The sequence below is a fragment of the Capricornis sumatraensis genome, chromosome 6, assembly GCF_032405125.1.
Source record: "Capricornis sumatraensis isolate serow.1 chromosome 6, serow.2, whole genome shotgun sequence".
NCBI lineage: Eukaryota > Metazoa > Chordata > Mammalia > Artiodactyla > Bovidae > Capricornis > Capricornis sumatraensis.
In genome coordinates this window covers 93,284,805-93,301,112 of record NC_091074.1, presented here as the reverse complement: position 1 = coordinate 93,301,112, position 16,308 = coordinate 93,284,805, and the positions used below count along the sequence as shown (strand labels likewise).

The 16,308-nt window shown below is 47.0% G+C and overlaps 1 protein-coding gene across 1 annotated transcript in view; it reads left to right on the top strand.

Annotated features, from left to right (window-relative positions):
• IPPK (inositol-pentakisphosphate 2-kinase) overlaps positions 1-16,308 on the top strand; it is a 57,425-nt gene that overhangs the window by 15,725 nt on the left and 25,392 nt on the right. Inside the window, exons 5-11 of the mRNA XM_068973741.1 lie at positions 1,858-1,979; positions 2,843-2,932; positions 8,085-8,143; positions 8,544-8,616; positions 11,948-12,227; positions 14,037-14,187; positions 14,923-15,025. Coding sequence (XP_068829842.1) covers positions 1,858-1,979; positions 2,843-2,932; positions 8,085-8,143; positions 8,544-8,616; positions 11,948-12,227; positions 14,037-14,187; positions 14,923-15,025 — 878 coding nt within the window. The remainder of the gene's footprint in view (positions 1-1,857; positions 1,980-2,842; positions 2,933-8,084; positions 8,144-8,543; positions 8,617-11,947; positions 12,228-14,036; positions 14,188-14,922; positions 15,026-16,308) is intronic.

The following is a 16,308-nucleotide window of genomic DNA, read 5'->3' as shown; positions in this document are numbered from 1 at the left end:
TCTCCCATACCCTCTCCCCGTCACCTCACATGCTTCCCATCTCCTCACATACATCCCCTATCACCTCATGTATTTTCCCCCATCCCCTCACAGACTCTCCTCCATCACCTCCCATACCTTCCCTCATCACCTCAAATATCCTCCCCCCACCTCCCCACAACCCCCCATCACCTTCCATCCTTTCCCCTATCACCTCACATCCTCTCCTACCATCCGACCATCTCCCCTACCCTCTCCCTATCACCTTACATACCCCCATCTCCTCATACACCTACCCCATCACCTCACATATCTTCCCTCATTACCTCACATACCCTCCCTCCCATCACCTCATATATCACCCCTGTCACCTCTCATAACGCCCCCTGCCCATCACTTCACGTAATTTCTCCCCCATCAGCTCAGATATTTTCCCTCCATACCTCAGGTACTTTCCCTATACTTATTTGTCACAGTAATGATACTAACCATGTTAAAGCTTTTCTTTTCACAGTCAGAGACAGAGATCTAAAATTTATGTTGTTAAGGAGTGAAATGTCTCCCCCTAAATCACAGCCAGGTGGTCAGAGTGTGTAGTAAGCCAATATGAAATTTTTTCTGTATTTGATTAGGAAAATGAAAGAGAACAGGGTACTGTGCCCTGGAGCCCCTGCTTTGGGGAGCACTGAGGAGCAGGGCTTCATGGGTGGAAACGGCCGACGAAGAGGGAGGAGGCAGCAGCCCTGTTCAAAACCTGGATTGTGTCTTGGCTCTGTTTTCCTCATGTAGACAGACTGAGGCCTGCTGTGATTCTGCCTTCTAGTTATTAGCGCCACGTGGCATCATTAGTTTTATAATCAGCAGTTAATACTACTTAACAGTAATAAGACTGTCCCCTGTTGTAACAGTGACTCATACTCAGCCTTGTTGTGTGGAAGGAGGAAAGGCGACTTCTCTTGGGATCTAGAGGCCATATCTTATGTGATTGTCTACAGTATAACTTCTAGTAGTCAGTGCTGAGGAAATATTAGTGTTTGAATATTCTGCAGGAAGCTTTAAAAGGAAGGTAGTGGCTGTTGCCGCCTTCCTCTCTGAACTCCTGGGTTAAGGGAGTCAACAGAATTGAGGGGCAGTTTCCGAGATCACTCTCACTTTTGATGGCAGCTGCATATTTGAGGGTCCCCAGAATCAACCTCAGGTCTGATAATTTGCTAGGAGGACCCACAGAACTCACTGTTATTCTCATGGTTATGGCTTAGGGACACAGATTAAAACCAGCTGAGAGAAGAGGGGTCAAGATTTTTGCTGGGGCTTGGGCATGTAGACTGGAGAAGGCAAAGGCACCCCACTCCTGGAAAATCCCATGGACGGAGGAGCCTGGTGGGCCGCAGTCCATGGGGTCATGAAGAGTCGGACACGACTGAGTGACTTCCCTTTCACTTTTCACCTTCATGCATTGGAGAAGGAAATGGCAACCCACTCCAGTGTTCTTGCCTTGAGAGTCCCAGGGACGGGGGAGCCTGGTGGGCTGCCGTCCGTGGGTCGCACAGAGTCGGACACGACTGAAGTGACTTAGCAGCAGCAGCAACAGGGCATGTAGACACAGCTGGCCGCCTGTGTGGCTGCCCTTAGCCTCCAGCCCCTCCGGAGGTGAAGCTGGTACTACAAGGTCCAAGCTCCTACCAGGAATCACAGCGTTATCCTCGTGTGACTCTAGGTCCTTACGGAGACTCCTCAGGCAGGATAACCCAAGCGTTAGAGGTGGCCTCCCCAAAGCAGAGGCTGAGTTGGTCCTTCCCCAGCAGGAGCCCAGGCTGCCCTGGAGTTGTCTTGTCGCTCTCGCTGACCCTCAGTTATCTTCCTCGCTCTGTTTCTCAGAATCTCGCTGCGACAAGGACCTGGACACGCTCAGTGGCTATGCCCTGTGCCTCCCCAACCTAGCCAGACTGCAGACCTACCAGTTTGTAGAGCGCCGGCCAATTCTGTGTGTGGAGATCAAGGTGAGTATTTGTTAAAGGGGAATGATGTTGGGGAAAAAGGAGGAATTGTAAGTCCATGGGTCATCTGCCTGGAGTGCACTTTCCCCACCTTGAGGTCTAGAGGAGGTCAGTGATTACTGGATCAGGGTCACTCCCCGGCTTCAGCTCTGTGGCTCCCTGTCCAGCGTGGCCACCTGAGTCTCCCTCAGGAAGCCTCCCAGGTATCTCGTTGTTTCCTTTCTCCAAACCTCTGCTGGTGACTTCTGGGTCACGCTCTTGGCCCTGAGCGCTCACACTCTGGATGTTCAGTGTGGATGGTGTTCTGCTTCTCTAAACAGAGGCGAGTGTCTCAGGCGTCACAAATGATTTGGTGCCCTGACACTAGGCAGTGGTCTTACATATTATTTGTGAAAACTCTGGATTTTAAAAGACAACCAGAATTTCAGACATTGTGGGGTCCTGGGAACCATCTGATGAGCACCATTCTGTTCACGCAGTCTTATCAGAGAGACCGAGGGTTCTGCTTCTAGGAGCTGAGTGTGGGACAGATCTGCACTCCTGGAGGCTTTCCAGTCTTGTTCTGTAATGAAAACACAGGGTTACTCTGTGTTGCACCTTGTCAAGCGAGCAACTGAGGCCTCGTTGTTCTTCTCCAGTGAGAGTTCTGGGTGGATTCTCCAGTGGCAAAGAGATATTTATACGATACAGTGAGGGCGGCATCAATCCCCTCTGGGGACTGAAGATAAAAGCAACTTTTGGGAATGTTTGTAGCCAACACTTCCTGATTCTCCTGGGAGTTGCACTTCGTTTTCCTGTGGTTATGTGTCTCCCTGAAGGTGTCTGTTTTCTCCCTAAGCGTGTTTCCTTCCGTGTCTGTTTTGCAGCCCAAATGTGGCTTCATTCCCTTCTCCAGTGACGTCACCCATGACATGAAGCACAGGGTGTGTCGCTACTGCATGCACCAGCACCTCAAGGTAGGAAGAGCCGGCCAGCTGCTCTCACTGCTCAGGGCCTTGGGCTGACTGGCTGGGTCATCTGGAGTTTTCAGAGGAGTAAAATAAAACGGAGATACTGTTTACTTTTTATTTCAAAACTAGTTCATCTTTTTCTTCTTAATTGAGATGGTTATACATATCCTAAGGTTTACCCTTTTAAAGTGTATAATCCAGCAGATTTTAGTCTAGTTGTAAGATTGTGCAACCATCACCACTATCGAATTCCAGAACATTTCATCACCTCAAAAAGAAGTCCTGTGCCCATTAGCAGACATCTGTAGTCCTGCCAACCCTTGGCAACTACTGAATCTGTGGATCTGCTTATTCTGGACATTTCATACAAATGGAATCACACAAATTATGGCATTTCGTGACTGCCCTCTTTTAGTTAATATAATATTTTTGAGGTTGATACATGCTGTGGCATTTATCAGCACTGCATTCTTTTTATGACTGAATAATAATCCTCCATTGTACGGGAACATCTTGTTTACCCATTCATCTGTTGAGGGACACATGGCTTTTTCATTTTGGCTACTGTGAATACCGTTGCTATAAACGTATGTGTACATGTACATGTTTGAGTCGCTTTTTTCAATTTTCTTGGGTATATTCCTAGGAGTGGAATTGCTGGATCTTGGGGGAAATTCTGTTTAAAGTTTTGAGGAAATGGCAGACTGTTTTGCGTAGCTATAGCACAATTCTGTATTTCCCCCAGCAGTGAACAGACGTGAGAGGTGGATCATAAAGAAAGACCATAAATGCAAATTTTGGGAGATAGCGCAGGACAGGGAAACTTGGCATGCGTAGCTCAGAGGGTCTCAAAAGAGCCGGACGTGACGTAGCAACTGGACAACAGCAGCAGCAGATGTGCAAGGGCTCCAGTTTCTGCATCCTCGCTCCCCCAGCACTGATTATCATCCCTGTTCGTGATCATAGTCATCCTAATGGATACGAAGTAGTATCTCAAGTGATTTTCATTTGCATTTCATTGCAAAGGTTACTGATGTTGAACATCTGTTGGTTTGCTTATTGGCCATTTGTATGTCTTTCTTGGAGAACTGTCTATTCAAATTCCTCACCCATTATTGAAATGAGTTGTGATTTTTTTAGTTGTTTTAGGGGTTCTTTGTATATTTTAGGTATTAATCTCTTTATCAGATATGTGATTTGCAAATATTTTCTCCCATTCTGTCAGTTGCCTTTTTACTCTGTTGACAGTGTTGCAAAAAAGTTTTAAATTTTGAAAAAGTCTGATTTGTCTTTCTTTTACTCTTGTTGCCTATGCCTTTGCTTTCATATTCAAGAAATCGTTACCTAAACTAAGGTCATATGCTTTTCCTATATGTTTTCTTCTAAGAGTTTTATAGTTTTAGCTCTTATGTTTTGGTCTTTGATCTGTTTTGAGTTAGTTTTTATATTTGGTGTTAGATAAGGGTCCAGCTTCATTCTTTTACATGTGATATCCAGTTTTTCCAGCACCACTTGTGAAAAGACTTATCATTTCTCCATTGATTGGTGTTGGTGGATTTATTGGCCTTATATGTGAGGTCTTAATTCTGACCTTCTTTCTGTCTGTCTGTCCTTATGCCACTCTTGTTAAAATCAGGAAGTATTAGTCTTCTAGGTTTGTTTTTCTTTTTCAAGATTGTTTTGGCTATTTGAGGCTCCTTACATATGATTTTGAGAGTTGGATTTTTTGTAACTGCAAAAAATTGCAGTTGGAATTTTGTTGGAATTTTGACAGAAACTACAGGAAGGTGTAGATCACTTTGGATAGTGTATAAGTGTTAGTCACTCAGTTGCGTCCAACTCATTACAACCCCGTGGACTGTATAGCCTGCCAGGAACCTCTGTCCGTGGAATTCTCTAGGCAAGAATACTGGACTGGGTGGCCATTCCCTTCTCCAGGGGATCTTCCCAACCCAGGGATCAAATCTGTGCCTCCTGCATTGCAGGCAGATTCTTACCATCTGAGCCACCAGGGACGCCCTGCCATCTTAATAATATTAAGTCTTATAATCCATGAACACAGCTGTCTTTCCACTCATTTAGGTTTTCTTTAATTTCTTTCAGCAACATTTTATAGTTTTCAGTGTACCAGTCTTTTGCCACTTCGGTTAAATTTATATGTAGGTATTTTATTCTTTTGGAATGTTGTAAATGTTGTAAATGGAACTGCTCCCTTAATTTCCTTTCTGGTTTGTTTATTGCTGGAGTGTAGAGACACAACTCGTATGTGTGTTGTACCCTACAACTTTGCTGCATTTATTTATTAGCTCTGGTAGCTTTCTTTGTATATTCTTTGGAATCTTCTATGTACAGAATTTTGTCATCTGTGAATAGAGTTTTACTTCTTCCTTTCCAATATAGATGTCTTTAAGCTTCATGATTTCCAAGAAACCAGCTGAGATTTTGACAGGGAATCATTGTGCTGCACATTTGTGTGGGAAGTGCTACCCCCTCAACAGTATTAGTACTCTGTGAATGCAGGGTTTTTCATTTATTTAGATCTTTAATTTCTTTCAGAAATGTTATAAAGTTTTCAGCATATAGGTTTTATATTTCCTTTGTTGAGCTTATCCTAAATGCTTTGTTCTTGGAGATGCCATTGTAAGTAGGGGCTTTCCTGGTGGCTCAGATGGTAGGAAAGCAGCCTGCAATGCAGGAGACCTGGGTTTGATCCCTGGGTCAGGAAGATCCCCTGGAGAAGGAAATGGCAACCCACTCCAGTATTCTTACCTGGAGAATCCCATGGACAGAGGAGCCGGATGGGTGATAGTCCATGGGGTCGCAAAGAGTTGGACATGACTGAGCGACTAAGCATTGTAAATAGAATTTTTAAAAATGTCATTTTCAAGTTGTTTATTGCATAGAAATACAATTAATTTTTTGAAATAAATATATGTATTTAATTGTGATGAGATATACATGACATGAAATTTACCATCTTAACCGTTAAGTGTACAATTAAGAGGTATTAAGTACGTTTACATTGTTGTACAACTCTATCATTACCATCCATTTCCAGAATGTTTTTTGTTTTGTAAAACTGAAACTCTACATCCATAAAATAGCACATTTCTTCCTTTCTCAGGCCCCTAGCACCCACCGTTGTAGTTTCTATCTCTGTGAATTTGACTACTGTAGGTACTTCATATATGTGGAATCATACAGTTTTTGTCCTTTTGTGACTGACTTATTTCACATACCATAATGTCCTCAAGATTCATCCATACCGTAGCTTGTATCAGAAGTTTCTTCCTTTTTTAAGGCTGCGTAACATCCATTGAACGTGTATAATCTATTTGGTTCATCCCATTCATCCACTGATGGTCACTGGGCTGCTCCCATTTTTTGCCTATTGTGAATAATACTTCTGTGAACATGGTTGTGCAGCTATTTGAGGCTCTGCTTCCAGCTTTTTTGGGTATAAACCTAGAAGTAGTAGTGCTGAGTCATGGTAATTCTGATTTTAAGTACAATATTATATAGAAGTAGTAAGAGTGGCTATCCTTATCTTGTTCCTGGTCTTGAGGGGTAAAGCTTTTGGTTTTTCACTGTAGAATGTAATGTTCTCACTGTAAGTTTGTCAAATTTTTTTTTATTTTTAGAGTTTTGTTTTTTAAATCGTGAAACAATGTTAGATTTTGTCACATGCTTGTCTTGCATCTGTTGAGATGATTATGAGGTATTTTCTTCTTTCTATTAATATAGTATATTATGTTGATTGATTTTCATATGTTGAACTACCCTTGTGTTTGATAGATAAATGCCACTTGATGAAGGTGTGTAATCTCTTTAGTATGCTACTTATTTTGGTTTGTTAGTTTTTGTTGAGGATTTTTTTCTTGAGGGATATTTGTAGTTTTCTTTTCTAGTGATGTTTTTGTCTAGTTTTGGTACCAGGATGATAATTGGCTTGATAGAATGAATTCGGAAGATTTTCCATCTTTTACTCTTCAGTTTTTGGAAGAGTTTGAGTATTGGTATTGATTTTTCTTTAAACATTTAGTGGAATTCAGTAGCAAAGCCATCTGGTCCTGGGATTTTCTTTGTTGAAAGATTTTTGATTACTGAGTCAGTCTTTTGTTATGTCTGTTTAGATTCTCTATTTCTTCTTGAGTCAGTTTTGGTAGCTGTATGTTTCTAAAGAATTTGTTCATTTCACATAATTTGTTGGCATATAATTGTTCACAGCATTCCTCTAAACTTATCTTTATTCCTGCAAGATAGATAGTACTGTATTTTCTTTCATTCTGAGTCATTTAAGTTCTTTTTTTTTTTTTCTTGCCATAAGCAATTATTCTGCTAAATGATTTTTTTCACTTAAATAATCTTTGAAGATTGTCATGTATCTGTCAAGGCTTTTTTGTTGCGTATTTAGATAATGCATGTATAGATGCACATATCCTTTTTTCTTTTTAAAGCAAGTTATTTCATACACATTGTTCTGCCAGTTGGCTTTTCTCTTTGAATAAATATTTGTGATTTTGCCTCTGTCTGTTAGTGGCTGCATATTGTTTACTGATTCTTTCATTCAACATGCGTCTTGCTGTGTCCTAGTCCATAAGAGCAGATGTGCTTTGATTTATTTCATTGTTTCTAGGTCTTGCTGTGTTTCACAGGTTGTTTCACATGTCGCAGTGAACATCCTTGACCCAGCGATTCCTCATAGATTTGCCAAATCAGGGGGTATCCGTCTTTAAAACTTTGATGGAAACCAGCAAGTTGCCTTTCAAAGGTTGTGCCAATTTGTCTTCTCACTGACAACATGAAATTGCTAGTTGGGTGCAACCTACCTTTCCTGGATATTATGATTGTAAAGATTTGTTCATCTGATTACCAAAATTTAGCCATGGCATCTTACAAAGGTGCTGGCTGCCATTTCTCTGCTCACGTGGAGGGGCTGGCAGCTTCATGAGGCTCTCAGGGGAGGGCCGAGGTTTCTTGGAGTCAGAGTCAAGCTCCCTGCGCCAGCTAGTGATATGCACCTGGAGGTGGTGTCATCTGCTGGGCCCTTCAGCTGCCTTGGTTATCTCACAGTCCCTTGAGCTCTTTTGTGTGTTAGAGTTAGCCCAGTGTGCTTCCCCAATCCCATCACTGACACTCTGTGGTGATTTCTTAACAGGTAGCAACTGGGAAGTGGAAGCAGATAAGTAAATACTGTCCTCTCGATCTCTACTCAGGGTAAGAGAATACTTCTCCTTTGTCCCTAGTGCTGCCTTTCTTCTTGGTGGTGGTGGGGTGGTGGGGTGTGTGGCATTCTCTGCAGTGGGGGGTGGAGGGTGCATTCTGCAGTTAGGGGCTATTTGCCTGCAGGGCAGGGCTCAGGTTTCTTGCCTGGGGTCAGCATTGCCTTAATAGGTTCCTGCAGATCACCAGTGGCTGGCAGAGGAAGGGGCAGAGAGAAGGGTGGGGATTAGGGGCGGTGATGTGGGTGCCTCTCTGAAGAGGGCTGGGGAGAATACAGCTCCTTAATCTGCAAAGCTTGGAGATCTCAAGTGGCAACTCTTGGGCATGTCCCCTGAGCCACAGGCAGGTAAATGCAAAATCTGCTCTAATTGTCAATAATACTTTCTCTTTTTAGAAATAAACAGAGAATGTACTTTGCTTTGAAAAGCTTGTTACAGGAGGCACAGAACAACTTAAAGATCTTTAAGGTAAAAGTTGCTTCTATTTTATGGCTTTTGGGTAGGTCCAGTGGGTGTCTGAACTGAGCTGGATGAAGCCCTGGTGCTATGGTCCCTAACAGGGCTCTGTGACCTGCAGACAAGGGCATCTGCACTGGGGCTGCCTCAGTATGATCCTTTGGGTCCTTTTTCCAAGCCTTATTTCATGAGCACATGCCATCCTGGGACTCCTGGGGTGTGTAATGGTAACTCCTTGCCCACTGGGTGGCCTCGGGCTCGAGGCACAGACTCTGACTCTGGTTCTTGGGTAAAGATGGCCCTGACTGTGTCTCAGGTGTCCTCTGTGGTTGAGATGGGAGTAGGACCTGGGGCGGGGCAACCTAAAGGGTGGCCACACCTGTGCCTTTCCTCCCGGTTAACTTAGGGAACTTACAATTAGGGGACATCCTTGTCAGTGAGTGAGTTCTCAGAGTCCTGCAGCTGTGACTGTCCTGCTTCCTGATTGTGTAGGGGAAGGGTTCTGCACGCAGCATACTCACCATCTGGCACTGGCACCTTCTGCTTCCTCATGACCACCTGCTTCTGGCACCCTGACTGGACTTGCTCAGGCCCTGTGGTCCCTGACCTGCTGCTGTCAGGCATACATGGGGGAGATGCTGAGGGGCAGAGGAGTGGGGAGAGGGGGTGCAGGAAGACAGGGCAGGGCTGGCCCAGATCTGGGGAAGGGTTTGTGTTAGAAATATGTCCCCTGGGGTCCCCCTTGTCATCTGCTTTTCTGGTTAGCACTGACTGCTCCCAGTCCTGGTCATGTTCATACTAGGTGTGACACATACGCAAGAGCTCGTGACAGGCTCCAGGTTTACAGGCGGTGGATCTGTGTGGCGTAGCAGGGCTGCTGGGTCTGGACAGCCTGGTGCCCTCTGCATCCTGCTCCGTGTGGATAGTGCCGCTCTGCATACTGGATGGCCCTCAGAAGTGAGCCTGGGGGGTGTGGGCGTGAAGCCTGTTCTTGGCTCACTTCTCCCCCTATGGTTCAGAAACCTGGTCATGTTGAATCAGCTTTACCTTGTCTCCTTCTGCCTTTCCAAGTCAAGAAAAAGAGGACATAGTTTAAAATCAGTTTTGTTTTTAACTCTTGCAAAGACTTTAGGAATTTTATGTTTAAATGCCAAAGATAAGTTCCCTGTCTTCTGGGGATTTATTTGGAACATATAGTAAGGCTGGCATTTTGTCTCAAGTGGACCCTTTTCTGACTGTCCTCACTTAGGCTGGCCTGTCAGGCCAACATAAGCTGAGTGGTGGGTCTGACTTGGCCCCTGGATCAGTTGACCTGGGACCTGGGACTGAGAACCCTGGCTCTCTGCTGCTTCTGTTGAACTCAGCTAGGGGGAAAATCCAGAGATTGAGATAATAGTTTCAAAAGAGATGGATTAGAAGAAGTGACATGGAATGGCTTTTTAAAATAACACCAGGAGCAATGCAGTACGTTTTGCAAGTGCTGGCAAGCTCTCTCTGTCAAGTTCCAGGTGTGGAGAGGTCTCCTGGATCACGATCCGTGCTGCCACTGTGTTCTCTGCCGTTGGCGCCTTCTCCTTGTCTGTCTGAATGTTGTTCACAGACTCCAAGCCTGTGGCTCTGTTCACCCTAATACTGGACCCCTGTGAGATGTGATGGGGGCCACGTGGGACTGTCATAGAGACTGGGACGATAGCTCTCTGCACATGTCACATGAGGTTCTTGAACAACTCTATGTGTGTATGTAAGATGCCTGTCTGCCTGGATTCCAGGCAGTGGGGAGAGAAGGCCTTCTACTGTGCAGGGTCACTCAGCTGCTCATGGGCCTGGAAGAGAGAGCTTCATGGTGGGCCAAGGCTGCCCCCGCACTGGACAGCAGGCTGAGCCCTGGCCCTACCTTCCGGCCACAACCCATGTTGAGTGGTTTTGGCTCCATACTTCGTCTTGGCCTGCTTTCCTCCCAGAAGCTCCTGCTTTTCCTTTCACCTCCCCACCCCACCTCTGTAAGGCCCATCTCAAGGGGCAGCATCTCTTGTTGGTTTCTCCTGGTCCTTTGGTCAGCAGCGGCCTCAGCTGTGTTCCCATCTCCCTGGGCACCCGCATCTGTGGCCTCTGACAGTGCTGACAGGGGACTCCTAGGGAGGCATCACACTGCTGAATCCCCATCCACGCTTCTTAGTGGACTGAACTGATCCCCATCTGCAACCTGGGGGCAGAGCTGGGATCGTCCTCGTGGTATCATCTACTACTGCATAACAGCCACTTATCCTCTCAGTTTCTGTGGCCAGAAGGAGCAGCATAGCTGGTTCTGGCTCCGGGCCCCTCAAGGCTGCATCTTATCTGAGGGCTCAGCTGTGGGGGCAGAGGCTCTGCTGCTCGAACGGTGCCTCCACAGCCATTGGCAGGAGGCCCCACAGCTCCATGGCAGCTCCGTGTGGCTGCTGTGATCTGAGAAGAGAATCATCAGGACAGAATCCACAGCATCTTAATCTTGCCAGGGGTATGCTGTTGGCTTTAGTTGTATTCTGTCAGTCACACAGACTAAACCTCCACTGTTTGGAGAGAGAACTACGGGGTGTGAGTATCAAGGGATGAAGGCCGTTGGGGACCTACTGGAGGGTGCTGACCACACTCTCACAGACTAGAAAATGTCTCTCCCCTGGGACTGGCTGCTGATCAGGGGCTTTTTCCTGGACATTGCAGACCCCTGTAAAAAGTCATGGGGTTGCAACTACTGAGCATCCCTTTCTGTAGCCCTGGGATCATTGGTGCCATGAGGAGTTTCTTTGCTGGACTTTGTTTTAAAAGGCAGGACTGGCCTCCAGAATGAAGACTTCTGTATTAGCGATGCTGGTGGCCTTTACCACTCTGGCTGGAGCCTGGCTTAGTCTTTCACAGAGGACAGAAGGCTCTGGGATGCTGGCTGCCAATGTACATCCACAGTGGTTGAGCAATTTGTCTGCTTAGGGCCAGACTGACACTCTTGTGTCCCTCAGCAGCACAGTGTCACTTGGCCTCTTCAGTAACAGGCTAGGATCTTTGGGAGTTTGTGCTTTGGGCTGAGTTTGTTTGAGGTTGCCAGCATACCATGTGTTCCTGTCTGAGGGTTTGAGTCTCAGGTCTGGGGCCTTTCTGGTCTTTGGTTTTTGAGAACTTTTCTTCTTTTTCATGTTCCAGTGGGCTTTTCCACTTTGTCAGTTAATGTGGTACATGAGGGTGGGTAGAGATCCTAAGAGGGGGCACGTGTAAATGTCAAGTACCTTTGCCTGTCCAATGGGTGGGGATGGAGGTGTTTTTCTATCAACCTGTGGAGTTGATGTTTCCCTGTCTCTTTCCCTTCTTGAAGAATGGTGAGCTGATTTATGGCTGCAGAGATGCCCGCAGCCCCATGGCTGACTGGAGTGAGCTCGCGCACCACCTGAAGCCGTTCTTCTTCCCATCCAATGGCCTGGCCAGTGGACCCCACTGCACAAGGGCTGTGATCCGGGAGCTGGTGCGTGTCATCACACGGGTGCTACTGAGTGGCTCGGACAAGGGCCGGGCGGGTGCCCTCAGGTCGGGGCCTGGGCTGCGGGGCCCACCCGTCTGTGAAGCCAGCCCTTTCAGCAGGAGCCTGCGCTGCCAAGGTAGGCCTGGTGGGCGGGCTGGGCGCAGGGGAAGCAGAGCCTGTGGCATGGCCTGCGAGGGTCCTGCCTGGCCTCACGGAGCTTCTGTGGGAGCAGCCTTGGTCCCGTCAGGGCTCCCCAAAGCTGGGCCTCTCTATCCTCTCAGCCCCAGGTGGGGACATTACCGTTCTCATCTCCTGTCTGGGTTTATAAACTGGAGCATACATTTGGGCTGTAAGATTTTCTCTAAATGTCGTTCAACATGTCTGCACATCCTCTGTGGTTTCTCTACACGGTTCCATCTCATTGCAACCCTGGAGGTAGGTTTTCCTTGGCCTTTCTCTTAGATGGAGAGGACTGAGGCCCAGAATATTGGACTCCCACAGTGCAAGGCCCTTGAGGGCGGGTGGGTGGCCTCCGTGGGTGGCAGTTTGCAGACAGGCTGTGAACACAGATGTGTGAGACCCGTGACTCTGGGTGTCTCCTACTCCAGGCCCCATTCCTTACAGACTTGCCATGGGCTGGCTTGACTCAGTGGGCATCCAAACTTCAAGGTGGCTTTGTGACTGATTTGGGTTTTGCCATGAATGTTCACGGGCTCCTCATTCGCCACCTTTGTCATCTGCTGGCAGGCTCGCCAACACGTTCAAGCATGTAGCGTGTGGAGCCATAACCAGGATCTTATTTTGAGGGGCTGACTAGGATTCAGATTATGCCGTTTTTGTACTGACGGTTCCTGTAGTCTCTTGGAGCCTCTGAGGATGCCGTGGGGTGTGACACAGGGAGGGAGACGGCAGCTTTGCTCCTGCATGGACTTTAGGTGCGGTGGTTTCCCCATGCAGCTACCTGGGCACAAGTCACCCTTCTTTTGTCCCCCATGCCTTGTTATTCTTGGCACAGATGAATTTTGTGGGTATTTTTCTTGTTGCAAAAGTGATGCCTACTCATTTCAGACAATTTTTGTAAACTCATGCCCGGGTTTGGGTACTTAACTGCTTGTAAGTAGACAGACTTGTTTGGAAGAACACACAGGTGGACACTGGTCACTGAGACCCCTGTGGACTTTTCTTCCAGACCTTCCCTGCATATGTACACAGACACAAGTCTGACCCATGGGAGGTACAATGTATTCTACATGGCTATTTTTTAAACATTTTTTGACCATAAGGTAGATACTCTACTATATGAATAAAATGTAACTGTAACAAATCCCTTCTAGCTGGACCTGTGCATTTTCACTCTGTCTTGCATGACTGAGCATGTTTTGCCAGAAGTGGGAGGTCAGAGTGTCAGAACTGGACATGGCCACAGCTGCTCCCTGTGGCTCGGCCTCAGTGATGTTTGTTCGTTCATCGGACATGGCTGTTTCCTCAAAGGATGGGATACATGAGCTAGGACTCTGTCTCCCCAGCCCTTCAGGCCCCTGAGAACACTTGAGTGTGGAATGGACCTCATTTCTGCACTGTCCCTGCCCCCATGGCTCCCTGCTCAGTGTGGTCACACCTCTCCACGCAGGCTGTGGCCCTGGGCTCTGCAGATGCCATATTGCAGATGTGAGGATGTTACTGTGGTCATTTTACATTTTGTGCCTAGTCTTCTGTAGACTGAGGGTTCTCTCTCTAGACTCCGCTGGTGTGATGGAGACTGAAGGATATTGAGAGGAGGGAGATGAGCACAGTGAGCTGTGGGGCCTGCCTCTCATTCGTGCCTAACCCAGAACGTGCACTCGTCCAGCCCCAGCAGCTCCGTGAGGCAGGGTGCGGCCTGTGCCCGCCACCTTCTTCAGTCCTTGACAGTAAACTTCTCGTTTTCCCCTGATGTTCTTGGTAGGAAAAAACACCCCGGAGCGCTCAGGGTTACCGAAGGGCTGTCTTCTGTACAAAACCCTCCAGGTGCAGATGTTGGACCTGCTGGACATCGAAGGCCTCTATCCTCTGTACCGGCGGGTTGAGCGGTACCTGGAGGAGTTTCCTGAGGAGAGGTGAGGCATAGACCCAGTGCTCCCCTGCCCTTTCTGGGCCTGTTTGGGGCCCCGAGCAGCCCTGAGGGCAAGATGGGGATGAGGGTAGCAGGTTGACCCCGTGGGAGCACTGCATAGGCCTCCCAGGAGGATGACTCACCCCAGCTACCCGCTCCCTGCACCCAGATGCAGGGCCAGCCCGGGGATTCAGTGCCATGTGAAGGAGGACCAAGGTCCTGTCAGATCAGAGACCGCTTTCCCATCTCTAGAAAGGAGAGTATGTCCTGACAACCCTGTTAGTCAGTTCCATGTTCTGAGTTGGAGCTGAGCCTGCAGGGGGCAGTGCTGCTCCACAGCCAGTGAGCCGCTTTCACTCAGCCCCAGCTGGGCTTTGGCCTTCAGGCGCTTCCTTGTCCATTTCCTGACCGTCTTGATGTGGGTTGCAAGGATCCACACCTGTGGCATGTGGTGGGGGGTGCAGCTGTTGCCTGGCCTGGCTTCCTCCCTATCACCCCTTCATTAGACTCTCTGACCTCGACACCACTTGTCATAAACAGGAGACATTCAGGCTCTCCTGGTGTCTGGTCTTGCAAGCTGTGTTTAAAACTTTCATGCTTCATAACAGTTTAGCATTAGGAAGAGATAAATCCACTAATGTTCTTTAAAAACAGATGTATGATTCTTAAACTGCAAACAGTTTAACAGATGATTTCCAGGCAGCTTTGCTATCCTGTTTTTTTGTGCTTTGTTCTTCAGAAAAACATTGCAAATAGATGGGCCTTATGATGAAGCATTTTACCAGAGGCTGCTCGATCTTTCCACTGAGGATGATGGTACAGTGGCTTTTGCATTGACAAAGGTGGGTAGACTCTTCCAGAAACATACTATGTGCTCCTTAGGGTCTTAACACTAACTCAGAATTTTCATAAGAAGTGTTTCCCAGTACCTACTTCTGATGGTTAAAGCAGAAGAATTATGGATTAAACCCAGATGTTCAAGCTGGTTTTAGAAAAGGCAGAGGAACCTGAGAATTGCCAACATCTGCTGGATCATGGAAAAAGCAAGAGAGTTCCAGAAAAGCATCTATTTCTGCTTTATTGACTATGCTGAAGCCTTTGACTGTGTGGATCACAATAAACTGTGGAAAATTCTGAAAGAGATGGGAATACCAGACCACCTGACCTACCTCTTGAGAAACCTATATGCAGGTCAGGAAGCAACAGTTAGAACTGGACATGGAACAACAGACTGGTTCCAAATAGGAAAAGGAGTAGGTCAAGGCTGTATATTGTCACCCTGCTTATTAAACTTCTATGCAGAGTACATCATGAGAAACGCTGGGCTGGAGGAAGCACAAGCTGGAAGAAATACCAGTAACCTCAGATATGCAGATGACACTACTCTTATGGCAGAAAGGGAAGAAGAACTAAAGAGCCTCTTGATGAAAGTGAAGGAAGAGAGTGAAAAAGTTGGCTTAAAGCTCAACATTCAGAAAACGAAGATCATGGCATCTGGTCCCATCACTTCATGGGAAATAGATGGGGAAACAGTGTCAGACTTTATATTTTGGGGCTCCAAAATCACTGCAGATGGTGACTGCAGCCATGAAATTAAAAGACGCTTACTCCCTGGAAGGAAAGTTATGACCAACCTAGGTAACATGTTAAAAAGTAGAGACACTCCTTTGCCAACAAAGGTCCGTCTAGTCAAGGCTATGGTTTTTCCAGTGGTCATGTATGGATGTGAGAGTTGGACTGTGAAGAAGGCTGAACGCCAAAGAATTGATGCTTTTGAACTGTGGTGTTGGAGAAGACTCTGGAGAGTCCCTTGGACTGCAAGGAGATCCAACCAGTCCATCCTAAAGGAGATCAGTCCTGGGTGTTCACTGGAAGGACTGATGCTGAAGCTGAAACTCCAATACTTTGGCCACCTCATGCGAAGAGTTGACTCATTGGAAAAGACCTTGATGCTGGGAGGGATTGGGGGCAGGAGGAGAAGGGGATGACAGAGGATGAGTTGGCTGGATGGCATCACCGACTCAATGCACAGGAGTTTGGGTGAACTCCGGGAGTTGGTGATGGACAGAGAGGCCTGGCGTGCTGTGATTCATGGGATCGCAAAGAGTCGGACACGACTGAGCGA